At 55.4% G+C, this 20,716-nt stretch overlaps 3 protein-coding genes across 3 annotated transcripts; 2 read left to right on the forward strand and 1 right to left on the reverse strand.

The window, feature by feature from the left end:
- Nucleotides 1-10: 10 nt before the first annotated feature.
- On the forward strand, nt 11-541 carry BJ171DRAFT_591598 (uncharacterized protein; the record flags this gene model as incomplete). The annotated part of the gene is made up of 1 exon (XM_053114497.1): nt 11-541. The coding sequence occupies one exon, from the start codon at nt 11-13 to the stop codon at nt 539-541; it is 531 nt and encodes a 176-aa protein (XP_052961593.1).
- Nucleotides 542-579: 38 nt separating this feature from the next.
- Nucleotides 580-1,888, reverse strand: BJ171DRAFT_606858 (uncharacterized protein; the record flags this gene model as incomplete). The annotated part of the gene is made up of 2 exons (XM_053115228.1): nt 755-1,888; nt 580-611 (listed from the first exon to the last, which is right to left on the reverse strand). The coding sequence occupies exons 1-2, from the start codon at nt 1,488-1,490 to the stop codon at nt 580-582; spliced, it is 768 nt and encodes a 255-aa protein (XP_052961594.1). The 5' UTR covers nt 1,491-1,888.
- Nucleotides 1,889-1,991: 103 nt separating this feature from the next.
- BJ171DRAFT_616505 (uncharacterized protein) lies at nt 1,992-3,134 on the forward strand (the record flags this gene model as incomplete). The annotated part of the gene is made up of 1 exon (XM_053115358.1): nt 1,992-3,134. One exon carries the CDS (start codon nt 1,992-1,994, stop codon nt 2,853-2,855), a length of 864 nt encoding a protein of 287 aa, XP_052961595.1. The 3' UTR covers nt 2,856-3,134.
- Nucleotides 3,135-20,716: the final 17,582 nt, after the last annotated feature.

The raw sequence follows: 20,716 nt of genomic DNA on the forward strand, positions 1-20,716 counted from the left end.
CAGAACGACCATGTCCTCCCACGCCGACCACGATGAGCCTGCGCAGTTTTCACCCCCCCAGAGTCCAAACTCCACTCCGCGATCCCGACCGGAGACGGAGGTTAGCGACGATGTTGACCCCGACCCTGTCCTCGAGACGGGGTCCGTCGTCCGCAGCAGCAACAACGATCCCCGCCTCGAGATGGAGGTCACCCGATTTCGCCGGGAGATCGAGGAGTATGCCAGCCTGACCGGGCAGGTGGTGGATGTGCGCGGCCAGGTCAAGATCCTGCAGGCACGCATCAAGGAGCTGGAACCGGGTATCCAAAAGTTCATGCGAGATAACGGCGTGGATGCGATCGACTTGCCCAATGGCAGCATCAAGCTCCAGTCGAGCACCCGCATGGCACCGGTCAAGAAGGAGAATATCATTGACCACCTGTGCCGCACCATGCCCAAGGACACTGTCGAAGCCCTCGTCGAGAGCCTCTGGGCATCGCGCGAGAGCACCACACTCGAGAAGATCAAGCTGACCAAGGCCAAGAAGCAAAAGACGCAGTGAGAGGAAGAGCTCAGTTGGGCACACCAGATGTATTGGATTCAATATACTTGACCACTTTGGTGACAGTAATCTTTGTCAACCCGACGACACTCAGTATGGCAGGGGTGAGATCGGGCAAGTGGAGTGCAATGCACCCAGCGGCAGTGGAGACCGGGGAGAACTGCTCCATTGAGCCGGTGGCAACAAGAGATTCGACCCTGTGTACAATCGTACGCTGCTGGTCTCCAAAGATGCCGAGTTTGTTGCAGTACATCTGAGCGTGATCGGCAGCGGACATGGGTGCGACTGAAGGATGGCCGTGGATATCCAGGAGGATGCTGCAGCCCTTGGTGAGGAATCTCAACGGGACATGGAATTGCTTGACAAGCTCGCGCTGACCGATGGGTGAGTTGGCCCGTTCAAAGGCAAAGTAGAAGCAGGCGATTTGAATACCGATACGGGTGTCGCCGCGATAGAGGACATGGTCGCGATTGGATTTGATGGATGGGCCCGGTTTGAGCTTTGCCATGGTGTCGACGTAGATGGCGGCGGCCGACTCGGTGATGTGGTTGTGGATCTTGAAGCTGTCACCGAGGGAACGAATCTCGCGCAAGTACTTGGAGCGAAGACGGTCCGAGCTGGAAAAGGTGGCCCAGAGATGGTAGCGCTTTCTCTTGGACATGCCGTCGCCGTTTCGGATGTACGATGTGGCAGGGATGGTTTCCATAGCCATCAATGCACTGGAATCGCCAAGGAGAGGGCGGTTGAAGCAGATGCCACACAGCGCACATGCCTCGAATCCGTTGTTGTCGATCGTGTTGCCGTTGCGTTCGCAGTCGCAATCGCACTTGGAAGGTGATGGTGGTGCTGGTTCGGTGATGAAACTGAAGCTGTCGCTGTCAATGTCGATGCATTGAGACCAGATGGTGTCGATGAGCGATTCGTCGAGTGCTATGGGTGCGGATGGCATGTCGGGGAGTCGTCGTCAATGATATTCTGGTACGGATTGCTTAGAGTGATTTTTTTCGATCGCTCACAGGCAGGCTAGCGAACATGGATCCGGCCACTATCCTTGCGATTACGAACACTATATGTGGGACTCTGCTCATTGTCTCAGAGACCCTGCCGTTCATGCGCAACTCGCCCTACAACGGCATCATCGAGACCCTGGCGAGTCTCATGCTCGGGTGGAGACCCCCTGGTCCCACAACAACCGCAACCACGACGACAGGGCCCTCCACCGGTCCTGTGGTCTATGTCGCTCCGATTCCCCCGGAGCCAGCGCCGTCTCCGCCCACAGCAGCTGCGAGCCCGGTGGGAAGTCCAATTCCGTTCGCCACCACGGTGGTCACGACCACCACATCGACATTTTCGCACTGAGCCTCAGCCTGTGAAAAATTCACAGTAAAGAAAACCATACTAGTATAATCAGCAGGCGTCCTGAGACAACCCCAGACACAAGCACGCCGACATGATGATGGACTGTGACGACCAACCGCAGCAGCACCGAATGACATATCACACGCTGGACTATGACCGCCTCCTGGAGGTGTCCACGGTCAAGTCCAATGTGTTCAAGAACATAGTGGAGGCCCTGAAGGTAGTCATCACAGAGGCCAACCTGATTTTCACACCCGAGGGGATCCGGCTGGCTTCCGTGGATACCCGCAAGTACGCCCTGATCCATCTGGGGATCGACAGGGACGCCTTTGAGATCTACCACGTCCCACACAAAGTGGTCGTGGGCCTGGACATGATCCATCTCCACAAGATCTTCCGCACGATCGTGGCCAATGACACCCTGACGTTCTTTGTGGACAAGTCCAACACCTCCAAGCTCGGCTTGCTAATCAAAAACTCGGAGCGGAAGGCGGTCAACAAGTTTATGATCCCGATGCTGCAGCTGCCAGAGTACGCTGTCTGCGACATCCGCGAGTTTGAGCATGCTCCGCCCGAGATCCACAGTGGGGACTTTCAAAAGATCTGCCGGGACATTGCCTCCATGGGGACGGAGGTTATTGACATCACCCTGTTCAAGAAGCAGCTGATCTTCAGCAGCCGCGAGAGCGTGATCGAGCATGAGGTCCATGTCGATGTGCTGAACCACACGGCGATGGGCGGAACCGGGGCGGAGACGGACATTATCCAAGGGACTTTCTTCCTCAAGTTTCTGGTGGGGTTCTCCAAGGCGGTGCACTTATCTCCGCGGGTCCGCGTGATGATACAGAACAGCTGCCCGCTCATACTAGAATACCAGATCGAAGCTCTGGCAAAGTCATCCCTGAAGTACGTCTTGAGCCCCGTCAAGACGGGGGACATGGGCGGGGCTGTCTGACCGCGCTAATCTCCGCCCGCGAAGGGGGAAGGCCAGCCGCACCGATCGCCGCGCATGGCCAGCGCGACCTCCCGGACTCGGACAGGGAGCCCCACATAAAAGCCGCATCCACCGGCCTCCAGCAGCACCACACCACCATCGACCAACGCACTCCATTGAGCACTCTTCCACCATTCAGCACCTTCATCGCTACTACCAGCGCTACCACCAGCAACCGCTCCACGTCCGTCTTCTGACACCCCTCCTTGACTTTGCCATTCTTGTATCCGGCGCCTATCTGCTTGCCAAACTTGCCTACGCCCTCATCTACATGTCTCTCATTCTCTTGGTTGCCCTTCTTGTGATCGGTTTGCCCTTCATTTCCGCTGCCCTTTTCGCTACAGCATGGCAAGAGTCTTAATCACATCCGGTCCTTACAGTGGCTTCACTGGCACCATTTCTTCTGCCTATAGTTTTGTTGATCGTGACTCTGATTCCCCCAACACCTTCAGCTCTGTGATCATGGTCAGGTTGGATATCCACCCCGATCAAGAGATCAGACACAACGGAGGCTGGCGCTTCTTTGATGTCATCTTCAGACATCAAGGAGTCGTCACCTTTGGTACGATGATCCGTGACTCGAGAACCTGGAACGTGTTCTCCTCGAACGGATTCTATCACGTCCGTGTCGGCAACAGCTCCATCCGTGTTGCCATCAAGGACATCATCCACACGACTGTGGTTTCCTACTCCCTCGATGCCCTCGGTATCGACTACAACCCTTCAATCGAGCCCGTCCCAGAGAACCTCAAGAGCGGCATCCATCACCCCTACATCCAGAACAATCGCAAGCGTGCTCCTCCTGGTGCCCTGTGAGGAGTGAACAAGCGCAAGGACGAAGACCAAGTGCTTGGTATGAGCTTTATTAGCTTTTAGCCCCGAACACCAAAGAACAAGTTTTGTTCGAACTGGTGTTCAACATAGGCTCAGACATGCAGGGCTATTTATAGACCGGGAGAAGGTCGAGGGGCAAAAGTGGGCGAGAAGGGTGGAGCATCACAGAGAAGCGAGAAGGGGGTGCGAGAGTGGCTGGTGTGCAAGCGAGAGAGGCTTGGCACAGCCCGGGGACATGTGCCGAGCGGTGGGGGAGGCAGGAAACCAGTAGACGCGGGTGGCAACGGCGCGTGCTCATGCATGGGGGCAAACAAACACGTGGGGACTCATGATTGGTGCGGAGGGAGAGAGCATGCGGGACAATCTCATTGGTCCGTTGTGATGCTGGTCATCACACTATCTCCTCCTTAAACTACGGCGTGTTCCATCTTGAGTTCTCCTGGGGCCAGGCTTGTCTGGGTAGCGTCGGTGGTACTCCGCGGCCACCGTTGGGGCAAAGACAATGTCGGCGGGCTCCCAACTTCGATCGGTGACCGGGTAGCCTTTCCAATCGATGAGATAGTGCAGCTTTCCGCGCACGAACTTGGAGTCTAAGATCTCTTCGACCTCCCACTCCAAGTTCCCATCGATGACCACCGCAGGGGGCGGCGCTTGCACCCGACCCGGAAGCGAGTTCTTCTTGTAGGGCTCAAGAAGAGACACATGGAACACCGGGTGCACCTTTATGTCCTTTGGCAAGTCCAGGCGGAAAGCCAATGTCCCGACGGCCTCGAGGATGGTGAATGGTCCAATCCTCTGGTAATCCAGCTTCTTGCTTGGGCGAGTGGTGCTGATGTTACGAGTCAGCACCCAGACTTGATCGCCCGGACGCAAGTCGGGAGCCTGGGACCTCCGGAGATCTGAGAAGTGCTTGTAGTCAGACTTTGCCTTCTCAAGATTCTCCTTCAACAGTGCCAGGTTCCGCTGGAGATGTTCAACCCTCTCCGTGGCAGAGGGAACATCAGGGCCGCCAGCGATAACGGGGACTTCGAACCTTGGGTGGAACCCATAGGTTGCCAAGAATGGCGAGGCATGTGTTGACGAGTTCTCGAGGTTATTGTAAGAGAACTCGGCCAACGGCAGCAGCTCGGCCCAGTCATCTTGCTGATACGACGTGTAACAGCGCAGGTATTGGTTGATGACCTGGTTGACCCTCTCAGTCTGTCCATCGGTCTGGGGATGGAAGGCCGTGGACAGACTGGTTTGGATCCCGAGCTGCGTGCAGAGTGCCTTCCAGAACCGAGAGGTGAACTGACTTCCTCGGTCTGAAACCACTGTGTCGGGGAGGCCATGGAGACGAAAGACATTGTCGAGGAACAGTGACGCAGTCTCCTCCGCCGACGGCAGTGAACGCCAGGACATAAAGTGTGCCATCTTTGTGAGGCTGCATACCACCACAAAGATGCAGGTGTGACCCTTGGACTTTGGCAGATCAGTGATAAAGTCCATGGTCAGTGTCCCCCAGGGTCGATCGGCTGTCTGGAGTGGCAACAGGAACCCAAACGGCTTGTGTCGCGGAGCTTTCGAGCGTGCACAGGTGTCGCACGTCGAGACGTACTCTTTGACATCTTTCCGATAGGTTTGCCACCAAAACTGTCGCGATACCAGAGCCAGAGTCCGTCGGATGCCTGGATGACCCACAGCGACTGGGTCATGGCACGACTTGAGCGCCGGAACTCGGCACGACTCTGGGACCACAATCCTGTTCTGGAAGGTGAGGTACTGGCCATTCCAGACGAACTTCGGGTCACGACGGTATTTGTCTAGACCGGGATCCCGAGCCTGCTCTTCGGCTATGAGCTGCAGCAAGTCCACAGGGTCACTGCGACTTGCAACCGAAGAGCGGGCGTCTCTGCTTCGGAGCACGCGTATCACCGCGGCAGGATCGAGAAGCAGAGGCGGATCCCTCGACACGGAGGCCGACGAAGGGATGTAGTCCGAGCGACGAGACAGGGCATCGGCCTTGCCGTTCCTCGCACCAGGACGGTACTGGATGCGGATGTCGAACCGAGACAAGAACTGGGACCACCGTGCATGGCGCTGGTTTAGGATGCGAGCCGTCGCCAGGTACTCCAAGTTCTTGTGGTCGGTCAGAACGGCAACGGGATGCTGGGCGCCTTCGAGGTAGTGTCGCCACGCCTCGAAAGCCTCCTTGATCGCCAACAGCTCTTTCTCGTATATGCTGTAGTTACGTTCAGCATTCGAGAGTGTCCGCGAATGGAACGAGCAAGGATGAAGGCGATCATCAGCACCCCGCTGGGAGAGCACGCATCCAAGCGCAAAGTCCGACGCATCTGACTCTACGACGAACGGCTTGGATGGGTCCGGATGCACCAGAACGGGCTCCGAAACGAAGGCATCCTTCAAGGATCTGAATGCTTTATCGGCTTCGCGGGACCACTGGAAGCCATGCGTCTTCCGGAAGAGCCGAGTCATGGGCCCCGCGATCTTTGCGTATCCATCGATGAAGCGTCGATAGAAGTTCGCAAACCCGACAAAGGATCGAAGATCCGAGATGTTGCGCGGTATGGGCCAATCCAAGATCGCAGAGAGCTTGGATCGCTCCATACCGATGCCCTCGGGCGAGACCATGAAACCAAGGAACGAGACCGAGGTTTTGGAGAACTCGCACTTCTCCAGCTTGCAATACAGCTTTGCAGCTCGGAGCTTCGAGAGGACCTGCTTGACGTGCTCTACATGCTGCGACGGGTCAGCACTGTAGATCAAGATATCGTCAAGATACGCAATTGCGAACTGGTCCAACTCGGTGCGCAGGACGTCGTTGATGAAGTGCTGGAACGTCGCTGGCGCGTTGGTGAGCCCAAAGGGCATCACCAAGTACTCGAAGTGCCCATATCGAGTACGGAAAGCTGTCTTCCACTCGTCCCCGGAGCGGATGCGCAGCAGATTGTAGGCTCCACGAAGGTCCAGCTTAGTGAACACCTTCGCGCCTCGAAGTCGGTCCAGCAGCTCGCCGATCAGCGGTAAAGGGTAACGGTTCTTTACCGTGATACCGTTCAGTGCGCGGTAGTCAACGCAAAGACGAAGTGAGCCGTCCTTCTTCTTGACGAAGAGGATTGGCGAGCCTGCTGGGGACGACGAAGGACGAACGAATCCCTTGGCAAGATTCTCGTCGAGATAGTCACGCAGAGCGTGAAGTTCGGGCTCGGACAGTGAGTACAGAGGCCCGAACTTTGGCGACTTGCCCGGCTCCAAGTCAATGGGGCAGTCGTAAGGGCGATGCGGAGGCAAGGAGTCAGCTTCCTGTTTAGAGAAAACAGACAGGAAGTCCTTGTACTCCGCAGGCACTTCGACAGTCGCAGTGCTCGGCTCGTCAGTGGGCAGGACATGGACCTGAAAGATGGTCAGGGGTTGCGTTCCATGCCTGCATGCATCCAGAGACTCGCGCATCGAGCGGTAATCAATGCTGCAGACGCGGAGAGGAGCGTCCGAGCTGAGAGGAGGGGCGTGGACAAGGTCAGAATAATGTTCGACGGTTACTTTATTCTGAACAATGTCCGAAGAACAAACAACAGGAGGAGGTACATCAAGGAGGGAAAGAGAACTGACAGCAGGAGAAGGGGTTTGGGAAGAGCGAAGGGGTTCGGGAGGAACAAGACAAGAAGGGGAAGACGAAGGTGGGAGCGTAGGAGAGGAGCTTAGATCAATCAAAGGAGTGGAATCATCAAGAAGGGGAGTGACATTGGAAGGAATTTTACAAGACGAAAGGGAAGAGGTGCATGGAGAGGGGTCGGAATCAACAGAAGGAGGGAGACAAAGAAGACCGCGAGACCAGACAATCTTGGGCTCGGCGGTGCGCAACCAAGGAAAGCCAAGGATAAGTGGTTGATGTGGAGACCTGATCACATCGAACCGAAGGCGTTGCGAGACGTCCCCGAGAATCACCTCGAGTGGAGCAGTCTCGCGGAGGATGGGGCCAGACGACAGCGGCTTACCATCCACGCCTTCCACTGCCAAGGGCGAAGCCTTGGAGCAGGTGGGGACAGAGTGTCGAGCAACAAAGTCCTCGTCGATAAAGTTGCCAGAGGCACCAGAATCGACAAGTCCTTCGCACGACAGAGAATCACCAGAAGGAAGACGAACAGCGACGGGAACAACCAACGAGCAACGACGAACAGACGAAACACAAGACTTTGGTTCGGTACCAGCTTCGGCACCAGGGTTGCGGCTAGCACAGACAGTTAACTTTGCCGAGGGTTGGCAGGACAGCTCAGGTATTTGCACCTGTGGATGAGGTGCAGTTCCCAGTGACACCAGAGGTGCCACGGGTACTATGCCAGAGCTGAGAGTGTCCGCCGGTCCAGAGGCAAGGCGAAGCTGTCCGCACATCACTGCTTCCCCAGTACTTACCAAAGGCACCTTACCAATGTCTTCACTTTCGGAAGGCGGTGGGCACGGCTCCGGTTCAAGGCCTTCACTTAGAACCGGGCCTGGTCGTTTCCCGAACTGAAGTCTTGCACTTCTCCATCCTCGTAAACGATGGTGCGGATGATCCTCGGGCCGGGAGGTCCAGGGGGCGGTCCGGTAGCTCTGGTAGATCCAAACTTGACGGGGCAGTTTCGTACCAAGTGGCCCTTCTTGCCACAGTACAGGCAGAGTCCAAAGCGGCGGCGGCGTTGTTTCTCCTCGGCGGTCAGGGGTCCAGAGACGGCAGAGTCCACTTGCATGGGCTCGGAAACAATGTAGGAGGGGTGCGGCGGAGCGAGGACGGGCGCGGGAGCGATGGCGGGAACGGCAGCGGAGGCGGAACCAAAGGCGAACTGGGAAGACCGGTAGCGGGCAGGCGTGCTTCGGCGCTCTTGACGGCGCTCGCGGATTCGTGCATCGAGCTCGTTACAAAGCTCGATGTACTCCTCCAGATCTCGTGGCAGAGGGCGAACTCGCGAAAGTTCGTCTCTGACATCATCCGACAAGCCAAGTCGGAAGAACGAGATCTTTGCACCGTCGTTCCAAGTCGTATCGGCGGCAATACGAAGGAACTCGGATGCATAGACTGCGCACGGGCGGTTGCCCTGAGACAGTGTGGTGATCACTGACTCGGCAGTCCTGGCCCGATCAGGGTCGTCAAACACTTTGGAAAAGCGTTCTAGGAAATCGCCAAAAGAGTTGAGTCGGGGATCACCCATCTCAAGCATCGGAGTCGCCCACTGGAGAGCCGGTCCAGTGAGCAGACTAATGACGAATCCGACCTTAATCGGGTCAGCAGGGAACCGGTGGGGCTGCATTCGTATATACAGTTTGCACTGATTTACGAATGCCCGGAACCCTTGCCGGTTACCGTCGTAACGGTCCGGCATCTGCACGCTGTACCCAGCGGCAGGAGCATCGCGAGCTGTCCGGAGCTCGGCGAGCTCGGCCTCCAAGGCACGGAGGCGGTCCACGAGGGCAGGATCCATGGCGGGACTGGGACTGGGACTGGGAAAAAAAAAAGCGAGGAGGTTCAAGAACAGGAGAGCGAAGAGGGCTCAGACACAAGTGTGCTTGAGGTTCGGACAGGACTAGGAAAGGGGCGGGGCTAGGAGCGGAAGATACCAAGCAGGTGGTATCAGTAGAAGAGAGTTCGAACAAAGTGTGAGGAGTGAACAAGCGCAAGGACGAAGACCAAGTGCTTGGTATGAGCTTTATTAGCTTTTAGCCCCGAACACCAAAGAACAAGTTTTGTTCGAACTGGTGTTCAACATAGGCTCAGACATGCAGGGCTATTTATAGACCGGGAGAAGGTCGAGGGGCAAAAGTGGGCGAGAAGGGTGGAGCATCACAGAGAAGCGAGAAGGGGGTGCGAGAGTGGCTGGTGTGCAAGCGAGAGAGGCTTGGCACAGCCCGGGGACATGTGCCGAGCGGTGGGGGAGGCAGGAAACCAGTAGACGCGGGTGGCAACGGCGCGTGCTCATGCATGGGGGCAAACAAACACGTGGGGACTCATGATTGGTGCGGAGGGAGAGAGCATGCGGGACAATCTCATTGGTCCGTTGTGATGCTGGTCATCACATGCCCCCATCAAGAAGAACCCCACTCGCGACTATCGCACCCACTCTGCATCTCCCTCTCCCACCCCTCACACGATCGATATCCCAACCACCCCTCCCATGAAGGATGGTAATGGAGTTGAGCGAGGTTCTCGCATTTTGTGATTGCGTATGTTTTCAAAATTTACTTTGTGGTTATTCTGTACAGCCAATCCAATAAAAAACGGGACACCCAGGTTTTGACCATTGATCGAATATTTTGTTACCCAAAACCATCGCGCGCTGACCATGACCATTCGCCACACATCCGACTTTCGCACCGCCGCATTGCGATGCTACGCCCTCATCCATAGCCTGCGTAAGGTCGCCTCCATATTCAGTGTATCCAAGAGCACCATCCATCGATGGCACCGAGGATGCAAGCTGGATGACCCATCCCGGGTCCCAGCTCGCAGATCCACTTTCTTCGAGCAGGCATGTCCAGTCATTCGCACCCTGATTGAACAGGACCCGTTCCAGACTGGTCCTGTGTTGCGATGCAAGCTCGAGTCCATCCTCCAGAGGAAAGTATCACTCTCACTCTGCCACACTGCCATCCAGCGAGCAGGTCTCTCACACAAGAGGGCAACACACCTCTACAAGTCCAAGCGACTGGATGAGCGAGTGGCACAGTTCAGGGACCAGGTCCGCTCCATCGACCTGCGGCGATTCGTTTTTGTCGATGAGACAGGGATCAGGAGATCCATTTTCCCTCTCTACGGATACTCACCGAAGGGTGCTCCGCTTCGCCAGCGCAATCACATGAAACACAAGTCTGTCTCGGCTGCATTTGCCATCAATCACTCTGGTGTGCTGCATCGCATGTACATCCCCACATCATTCAAGACACACTCGATGGTCGAGTTCTTTGAGCGAGCGAGCTTCCCAGACGACTCTGTGATTGTGATGGACAATGTCAGCATGCACAAGACAAGGGCTGTCCTGGACTGCATCGAGCACCGAGGATGGTCAGTGATCTTCACCCCACCTGCCTCGCCCGACTTCAATCCCATCGAGAACTTCTTTGGGATTGTGAAGCATCAGTACAGGAAGGCAGCAGCGCTGAATGCGTCTGAGGGGTTCAAGATCGGGATGGTGACCCTGTTCGAGTCCGCCGTGCGGAGGGTGCTTCCAGATGTCTTCCCACCGCTGATTGAGCGCGCGATGCGTTTCTGGGCGTGAATCATACCATCGAAAAAGTGCGTCAAAATCACCCTTGGTTTTTTCTTGCCTATAGGTAGAATCAACGGGGTGTCGAAATCGCGACAGATGGCTCCCCGCAAGAAAAAATCCCCGCCTGACCCAAATCCAGATCCTGGACAACCCAGTGACGCACCTGCTGCCAAAAAACCCGTCATCAAATCATGTCGTGCCTGTGGATTGACCAACCACGTCAAGCCATTCACCAAGAAATGCAAGGCCCGAACCGAGTTGGGCCCCCCTTCTGACTCGGCGTCTGCCTTTGGCGCCGTTTGCCAAGCACCCCCTCCAGACGAGTCCAGTGAAGACATCGCCGTTCCGGCCCTCGTGGTCGAGATGCCTGCACCAAAAGTCCCTGTATGTACCACATGTGGGGAAGAGGGTCATGCCAGAAGCAGCAGCTCGTTGTGTTCAAAAAAGAACCCCCTCTGGAGCTCTACCGAGCCCGACTGTGGTCCAAACGAGTATGCCAAGGCCGAGTACTCGATCATCAAGTGCACTCTTGACGCCATCATCAAGAACGGCGCCTTGCACGACAAGATTGAGGAGACTGTCCGGGCCATGACACACGTGCAGTACGAAGCATCTCGGCTCCTGGAGCTGCATCTCAGGCGATGCTTGGACGAGGGCATCACCATCCCCACTGTGTCGTCGAGTGACCCTTCGTTCGTTCGAAAGTGTTTCAACATGGTGCATACCGGAGCTACAGATGTCAAGAATGGCACGACCCAAGAAGACAAGCACCTCCTCGACACCTATGAGCTGTATCGAAGTACATGGAGTGGATCGTGTGCCCTACCTCCTGTAACCCTCCCAAAGGGCACTGGTTCACAGGTCCTCACATTGGCTGTCAAGACCTATGCAGTCAACTGCGAGACCCACATTCTCGATCGATATTGGTCCCTTCTACGCCGATTCTGCAATCTGGCCCTGATTGCTCCCAAGGATGTCAAGCGACATACACACGTCGATGAGTGTATGAAGCTGATGGAGAATCCCCTCTCCGATACACTCCTCGGTGATCTGAGGAAATCCTTCGCCCACCATGCCGACCAGCTCTACATCTTTCGCTACAAAAGCCAACAGGACCTGTACAAAGTCGTACCAGTATTGGCCAGTGAAGTCTCTCGGCTGACCCACCGAAAGGAGACACTGTTCGTGGCGACCATTCGAAACAGAATCATCCCCAGGCTCGTGAGGGATACCGATGATCTGAAAGGAGAGTGTGGACGACTGAACGAGGAGATGTGTCGCGCGATCGAACGAAGGCAGTCGGATCAATACAACGCACTCCACAAACGGCACGAGGAGGTGGAGAAGCAGGTCACCGTCAACACGAAGCGAATCAAGCGATTGACCGACCGACTTGCTCAGACCAGGAAACGACACAACGTCCCTCGAGCACAGTGCACCTTGGTCCCGCTCTGCGATGCCAGAGCCAAGTATGTCAAGCTCGACACCAAAGCATTGTGGGAGTTCCTTGGTTCCCAGAAGGGTACTGGTTTCAAGTGGAACGACCTGAAGACCAAGGTCAATGGCACCACAAAACAAGAGATCTTCTGGCGAAGGACCTTCAAGCTGGAGTCGAGACTCTTTGGTGCCAGGAAAGAGGGGAAGCAGCTCTTTGGTTGCGAGATCAGCACCGATGGGGTCGGGTGCTCGATCACCACACTCAGATATAAGATCCTGGAGAAGAAGGGCCCCGATGCCAAGCCGGTACCCAAGACCAAGGTGAACACACTCACTCCCGAGCAGAAGATCCAGACCAGAGTCGGTCCCATTGACGACTCTCGGACCACATGGATCGGGATCGACCCTGGAGTGGGATCGATCTTCACCGCTGTCAATCGAGCACCCGGTCAATCATCCATCCAGGAGCAAGACGGTGTCAAGGTGACCAAGGCACAGCGCGCCAACGAGAAGATCGTGTCGTTCTCCAACAAGGAGTACCAGCATCGAACTGGCACCAGTCAGGCGACCAAGTGGATCCAGAGCACCCACAAGATCCTTGGTCTGCAGGACTGGATGAGCACCACACCAAGTCCCAAGATCCCCGGGGTGGCCCCCTTCCTGCGATACATTCGCCATGTGTTCGATGGAGACATGCTGGACAAACAGCTGTACTTCAACCTGACCCGGCGACGGCGATTCAAGCGACTCGATCTCCACAGCAAGCGACAGCGCACCGTCCACGAGATGTGCAAGCGAGTCATCGACCAGGCAGCAAGGGAGACCGAAGTGGTGATTGCCTTTGGGAATGCATCCTGGAAACAGGGGAAGGGATATGCCTCCAGTCCCAGGAGACTCAGGTTTGCCAAGTACTTTGAGCAATTCCACCATCACCAGAGACGACCACCAGACCGATCCGTCTCCAAGATCCATGTGTGCTCGGTGAACGAGTTCAACACATCCCAGGTGTGCTCACACTGTCGGGAAGCCAAGCGACTCGAGTCACCCGAGTATCTTGATATCGAGAAACCACACTTTGTCCGGAGCTGTGCAAGCTGCCATACGCTGTGGGATCGAGACATCAATGCAGCCAGGAACATGATCTCGGTATGCCAGTCGATCATCGCCACAGGAGATCGACCGGGTGTATTCAAGACTGTGCTTCCGGACCCACCCAAAACAAAGTGATTGCCAACCAGGACGGGAAACAATCGCACGACCTGCCCACTGGGGTCTACGGATCAGCAGACCTGTGTCGCTGATGCCAGGAAGTGACTGTCCCGTTTCTTTCTGGTTTGACTGTACACCACCACTCCATACCAATATGAAATACCCACAGCACCTTCCTTCCCATGCCCGATGTGGCAGTACCAAATGTCACCAAACCAAGCGCCGCAGCCCCAATACATGATCGTCATTCCATCAGCACCCCAACCACAGCAACCCCCCAGTGTCCCAGGGTATTATCCGAGTGGCATGTGTACGTTGTAGCGCATCGATATTTGGAGCAAATATTTGACTGTATAGCATTAGGATCTGTCGAGCGTCATGCAGAGACCACTGTATGACATTATGAATGTGCCTCGAGGAGGGCAGTATGTGAATAAAATACCTTCCATCGACGAGCTGAATTCCTTGTTCACCGCGCGGGATGTGAGTCGGTTCACCCAGTATTATGAGCATCTGGTCGAGGACGAGCAGGAGCAGCAGAAACAGCAGCAAACGACAGTGCCAGCGATTGTCCCCAATCCAGCTCCTACCCAGGTCACCAAGTCGGAAAATGTCGTAACGGTCGTCTGTGTGGACAGCCGTGACCGCGATATGCTCACATACCCGCAAGCCAACTCGTTCCGGATGGGTCTCGGGAGAGTGTTCTCGAACGTCACAAAAGTCGAGCTGATCAGCACCGAGATTCCTAATGTCGATGCCGTGATCAATCCCACAAACAACACAATCTCGTGGTACGACCAAGGTGATCTGACCTTTGGTGGCATCCCTCAAATGTATCAAATAACGATCCCCACGGGATCATACACGACCAGTCAGCTACAGACGGTCATCCAGAACCTCTTTTCCAGCATCCCTCGCCAGGACGGCACCGGTGCGGTGCTGATGCACTACGCTTTGACCACAATCGATGCGGCAACCGGAATTGTGAACATCACGTCGCTCATCACCAATATGTGTGGCACCAACCCCATCACTGTCGTTGCGGGTTCCAACATTGCCACGGTCGTCAGCCCGGCCCATGGATACAGCAGCGGGCAGACAGCGTGGGTGCTGGATGTGAGCGGATATATTGGCGGTCTGGATTCCTCTGTTTTCACCGGGGCATTTACCTCCATCAATGTAACGGGTCCAGACACATTCCAGGTCGCTGTTAGGGATAGCTCCTGCTTGTTCTCCACTTTGACTGCCCACTTGGCTGTTCTTTTGCCTTTCTGTTTGTTTGTGTGTAGCCTTGCAGTTCCCCTCCAATTTTCCGCCCTTTGCCTGTCTTTTCCGCTCCTTCCGCACTTCCGTTTTCCCGCGCTGCTCCGCTTCCTTTGTCTTCTCCGCACGCGCCGGTTTGTTTGTGCACGCGCCTTGCTGCGATTGGTTGCAATTCGGCTGCCGGTCATGTGTCCCCCCACCGGTGACTCATGACCTGCCTGACCGCCCCAAACCTTCGCCTATCTCGCATGCATTTGCCCCAACCTTATACTTGACCAATCCGCTTCTTGGACGTTGAGTCACATTGCTTCGCCTTTGCACGTTTCTCCTGCCAGGTGCTTCGCTTTTGCTTGCGCCTCTCTCGCTTTGGTTCTCTGCCTGTCTCGGTGGTCCTTCTCGGCCCTCGTTCATGCATCGCCCCCTTCGCCCTGCTCAATCGCCCACTTTTCCCTCCCTTGGCCGCCCTTCGCTGCCAAGTCCGGACTTGTCTATAAATAGCCTGACCCCCGCGATGTGTAGTCGAACCTCAGCGTTCAAAATAGGACTAAATAAAGTGCCTTCTACTTTATTCTCTGAGTGTTCCTCACGTCTCATTTCGAGACTAGTCTTATCTTGAACGGATCTTTGCTTCCCTCGCTCCCTCTCCGAGTCCACTTCGGACTTTACCCTTGCCTTCCCTGAGCTCACTTCGAGCTCACTTCTTCTTTTGCCGTTGAGTCCCCTTCGGACTCTAACATCATTTTGAACGCTCCCTCTTGGCTTCCCGGCCTTTCTTCTTCTTTCGCCTCTCTTTCCCTCGTCGATCCGATGGCTGAGCCTGCTGCACCCCCGGCAGATCTCAATGCGTACCTGGCGCGCATGGAGGAGCGTATGAACGCCCTCATGACCCAGAACGCTGCTCTCCATCGTCAGATCCAAGATCTGCAAGCTCCCGCCGCCGCTCCCCGCCAGGTCTACCAGGTGAACAAGCCCAAGGAGTTCCTAGGTTCCCGCGATGAAACGACGGCCTTCCTCGCCCAGTGCCACCTGGTTTTCCTCGCCGATCCTGCCTTCTTCGCGCCCGAGCGCCAGAAGGTCCTGTACGCCACCTCCTTCCTCCGCGGTGAAGCCTTCAAGTGGTACGAGGCCGCCTTCTACATGGCCAACCGCTTCCCGGCTTCCTTCGCGGATTTTGAAGTTGCCCTCAAGTCGACCTTCGGTGAGGACACGGCCTCCTCGCAAGATAAGGCCTTGAACGACCTCAAGCGCTTGGTCCAGCTCAAGTCCTGCCAAGCCTTCGCCACCCGCTTCGTCCAGCTCGCCGCCCGCGTCCAGACTGATGAACCCACCAAGATGCACTTCTTCAAGGAGGGTTTGAAGTCTGAGGTCAAGTTCCACCTCATCGGTCTCCGCCCCGCTCCCGCTTCCCTGCCTGAGTTGATCAAGGCAGCGGTCGAGTACGACGATGCCCTCCATCGTCTCAAGGTCTCCTCCCGTTCCCAACCTCCTCCTCCTTCTTCTCGCTCTGCTCCCCATCACCACCATTCTCCCGCGCATGTTTCTTCTTCCTCCTCTTCTGCACCCACTCCCATGGACCTTGACTCTGTCTCGGTCCGCCCTGCTAAGCTCTCCGACGTCGAGAAAAAGCGACGTCGTGAGCAGGGTCTCTGCCTGTACTGCGGGGAAAAGTCTTGTCCCGGCAGTCGCGATGTTCAGCAGTGCCCGGTTCTGGTCAAACGGAACTCGGGAAATGCTCACAGCCGAGCAGCACCTCGCAAGTAAGCGAGGTGGTCTGTTCGGCGATACGAACATCTTCCCCCTCTGACTCGTCACTATCGGACGATAAGCTTCTTCTTCCGGCCACTCTTATCGTCATGAGTCTTTCTGGCCCGGTCTCCATCTCCCTTTCTGTTTTTATTGATGATGGATGTTCCGCTCTTGCCCTCATTGATCCTGCCTTTGCCGATCTCCATAAACTCTCTCTTATCCCTCTTTCTACTCCTTACTCCGTTTCCCTTGCTGATGGTTCTTCGGCCGGTTTCATTCGTTTCCAAACCGCGCCTTTGACTCTGACCATTGGTTCCCACACCGAGTCGATTTCTTTTCTTGTGACTCGACTCTCCACCACTCCCATCACTCTTGGTCTTCCCTGGATGCGCTTGCATAATCCAGTTGTTAATTGGAAGTCCCTCTCCCTTTCATTCTCCGATCCCTCTTGCCTTGCTGATGGACACATCCTCGCGGATGTCTCTGCTTCTTCCTTGGACACTCCGTCCGCTTCCGGCTCCTCGCCTCCCCCTTCGGGCACTTCGCCTTTGACTCCTCCTCCCTCCGGTCCTTCCCTTACACCGGTTCCCTCCTTTGGCACTTCGCCTTCCCTTTCTTCCCGCCTTGACTCTGCTTCGCTTTCTGAAGAGCCAACGGCTTTATCTTCACCCGACATTGAGCTCGTTAATGCGGCGAGTCTTCTCCGTCTTGCACGGGAAGACAAGCTCGACATTTTCGCTGCCCAAATGGATATCCGTCCTCCTTCGCCGGAGACGTATCCTACGGTGTCGATAAGGTCCGTGCTCACGACGAAGGTGTATGCCGAGTCTGGCACCCCTGTTGACTCTCGAGGCGTCCCACTCAAATACAATGAGTTTGGCGACGTTTTCAGCCTCAAGTCTGACCCTCCTTCTTCCTTGCCTCCTCATCGTCCGTATGACTTGTCCATTGAGTTTGTACGGACCGAGGATGGAAAGGAACCTCGTTTGCCAAAGCCGGGGAAAGTCTATCCTTTGTCCCCGGCCGAGGAATCTGCTCTTTCGGAGTATCTGACCAACGCCCTCGCACGTGGTTGGATCTCCAAATCCTCTTCTCCCGTTGGTGCTCCCTGCTTCTTCGTGAAGAAGCCCAATGGTGGTCTTCGCCTTTGCGTCGACTACCGAGGCCTCAATGCCATCACGAAGAAGAACCGTTACCCACTTCCCCTCTTCCAGGATCTTCTGGATAAACTTTCTTCTGCCCGCGTCTTCTCACACCTCGACCTTCCTGATGCTTACCACTTGGTTCGTGTCAAGAAGGGCGATGAGTGGAAGACTGCTTTTGTTTGCAAATCTGGCTCATTTGAGTACAATGTTATCCCCTTTGGTCTTTCGAATGCCCCCGCTGCTTTTCAGTTTTTTATGAACGACATCTTCTCGGACCTCCTTGGTGTCTGTGTTGTCATTTATCTTGACGACATCCTGATCTTCTCAAAAGATCCCCAGGAGCATGAGGAGCATGTTAAGCTTGTTCTCTCTCGCCTTCGTGAACACTCCCTTAAGGTCAATCCGGCCAAGTGTTCTTTTGACCTTTCTGAAGTTGACTTTCTCGGCATGATCATTTCTGCCGATGGCATCAAAATGGACCCTGCCAAGGTCGAGGCCGTTTCCCTTTGGCCTGTTCCCTCTTCTGCTCGCGATATCCAAGTCTTTATTGGTTTCGCAAACTTTTACCGCCGCTTCGTCAAGGACTTTTCCGCACTTGCTCGTCCTTTGACTTCCCTCACTACCAAATCCTCCACCTTCTCTTGGTCTCCCGAGGCCCAAGAGGCTTTTGATTCTCTTAAACTTTCCTTCACTTCCGCACCTATTCTTCGATACTTTGATTTCTCTAAACCCGCTGTCATCGAGCCCGATGCTTCTGACTTTGCTTTGGGTGCCGTCCTTTCTCAGTTTGACCCTGACGGCGCTCTTCACCCCGTTGCTTTTCACTCTCGGCAATTCCGTCCCGCCGAGGTGAATTATGACACTCACGACAAAGAGCTCCTCGCCATTGTCGATTCCTTTACCGCCTGGCGTCATTACTTGATGGCTGCCGACCCTGATATTCCCACTCTTGTTTTCTCTGATCATCAGAACCTTACCCGGTTCACTGCCGCTTCTCAACTTTCTCGCCGCCAGTTCCGGTGGGCCCAATTCCTTTCTGACTTTGCTTTTCGCATTTACCACCGCCCTGGTCGTCTCAACACCAAAGCCGATGCTCTCAGTCGCCGTTCTGACTTTGAGATAAAGCCTGGTGACTCCCTCCACTCCACCAACTTCCTTCAGCTGTTCGAGTCTATTTCTCTCGACAGCATCACTGTTATCGGCTCGAATCCCGACTTTCTTTCCGAGATTCGAGCTGCCACCCTTTCTTGTTCCCTCCTTTCTGACTTTAACGCCAAACGTCTTGATGGCGATTACTCCTTCCGTGACGGTCTCCTTTACTTTAAAGACCTGATCGTTATCCCTTCCCCCGAGCTCCAGCTCAAAGTGTTTGAGCAACGTCACTGCTCCGCTGCCGCTGGTCACTTTGGTCTTGCCAAGACCGTTGAGCTCGTCTCCCGGGACTTTCACTGGCCCCGGCTTCGTAAGTCTGTGCGTCGCTTCATTGCTAATTGTGAAGCGTGCCAGCGAGCCAAGCCGTCCCGTCACTCCCCTTATGGTTTACTTCACCCTCTCCCCGTTCCTTCCGAACGTTGGTGGGACCTGTCGATGGACTTCATCACGGATCTCCCACCTTCGAACGGCTTTGACTCCATCTTCGTGGTTAAGGACCGCCTGTCCAAACAAGCACACTTTGTGCCCACCACGAAGACGGTTACAGGCGAGCAAACCGCCGAACTCTTCCTCTCCCACATCTTCCGCTTGCATGGTTGTCCCCGGTCTATTGTTTCGGACCGAGGAACTCAGTTTACTTCGGCCTTCTGGAGGCGCTTCAATGAGCTTCTGAAGACGAAGATTTCCCTTTCTTCTGCCTTCCACCCCGAGACCGACGGTTCGACCGAGGTTCTCAACCAGGTCATCGAGCAGTATTTGCGTATCCATTGCAATTACCTGCAAGACGACTGGACCCTTCACCTTCCCCTTGCCGAGTTCACTTACAACAACTCGGAAAACACCTCCACTGGCATGACTCCCTTCTTTGCAGTCCATGGCCATCACCCCATTTTCGATCCCTCTATCATTCGTGATCCCTCTGTTGTGCCCTCTGCCGAAGAACGTGTCGACCGACTTCAGACCGTTCTCGAGGATCTCAAGGCCAACCTCCGGGTTGCCCAAGAGTCCTACACTGTGCAGGCCAACAAATCCCGTCTCCCCACTCCCGACATCTCCGTTGGCGACCTCGTTTTTCTGGATCGTCGCCACATTCGCACCCTTCGTCCCTCCAACAAGCTTGACCAGAAAAAGCTTGGCCCCTTTAAAGTTCTTCGCCGCATCAACCCCGTTGCCTTTGAGCTTAAACTCCCTTCCACACTTAAAGTTCACCCCGTTTTCCATGTATCCCTCCTTGAACCCCGAACGAAGGACATTGTTCCCGAGTTCACCCAACCAGAACCACCTCCCATTCTTGTTAACTCCCAGGAAGAGTTTGAGGTCGAGACTGTTCTCGATTCTCGGCTCTTCCGTGGTCGCTTACAGTACTTGGTTCAGTGGAAGGGCTATTCCGAGACTGACCGGTCTTGGGAGCCCGCTGCCAATGTTTCCCACGCCACTGACCTTGTTGCTGACTTCCACCTTCGCTATCCCTCAAAGCCGAAGGCGACGCCCGGAGTTCGTCGCTAAGGAAGGGGATGATGTTAGGGATAGCTCCTGCTTGTTCTCCACTTTGACTGCCCACTTGGCTGTTCTTTTGCCTTTCTGTTTGTTTGTGTGTAGCCTTGCAGTTCCCCTCCAATTTTCCGCCCTTTGCCTGTCTTTTCCGCTCCTTCCGCACTTCCGTTTTCCCGCGCTGCTCCGCTTCCTTTGTCTTCTCCGCACGCGCCGGTTTGTTTGTGCACGCGCCTTGCTGCGATTGGTTGCAATTCGGCTGCCGGTCATGTGTCCCCCCACCGGTGACTCATGACCTGCCTGACCG

This window comes from Polychytrium aggregatum (assembly GCF_025602895.1).
Source record: "Polychytrium aggregatum strain JEL109 chromosome Unknown BJ171scaffold_155, whole genome shotgun sequence".
In the NCBI taxonomy this organism is placed as follows: Eukaryota; Fungi; Chytridiomycota; class Chytridiomycetes; order Polychytriales; genus Polychytrium; species Polychytrium aggregatum.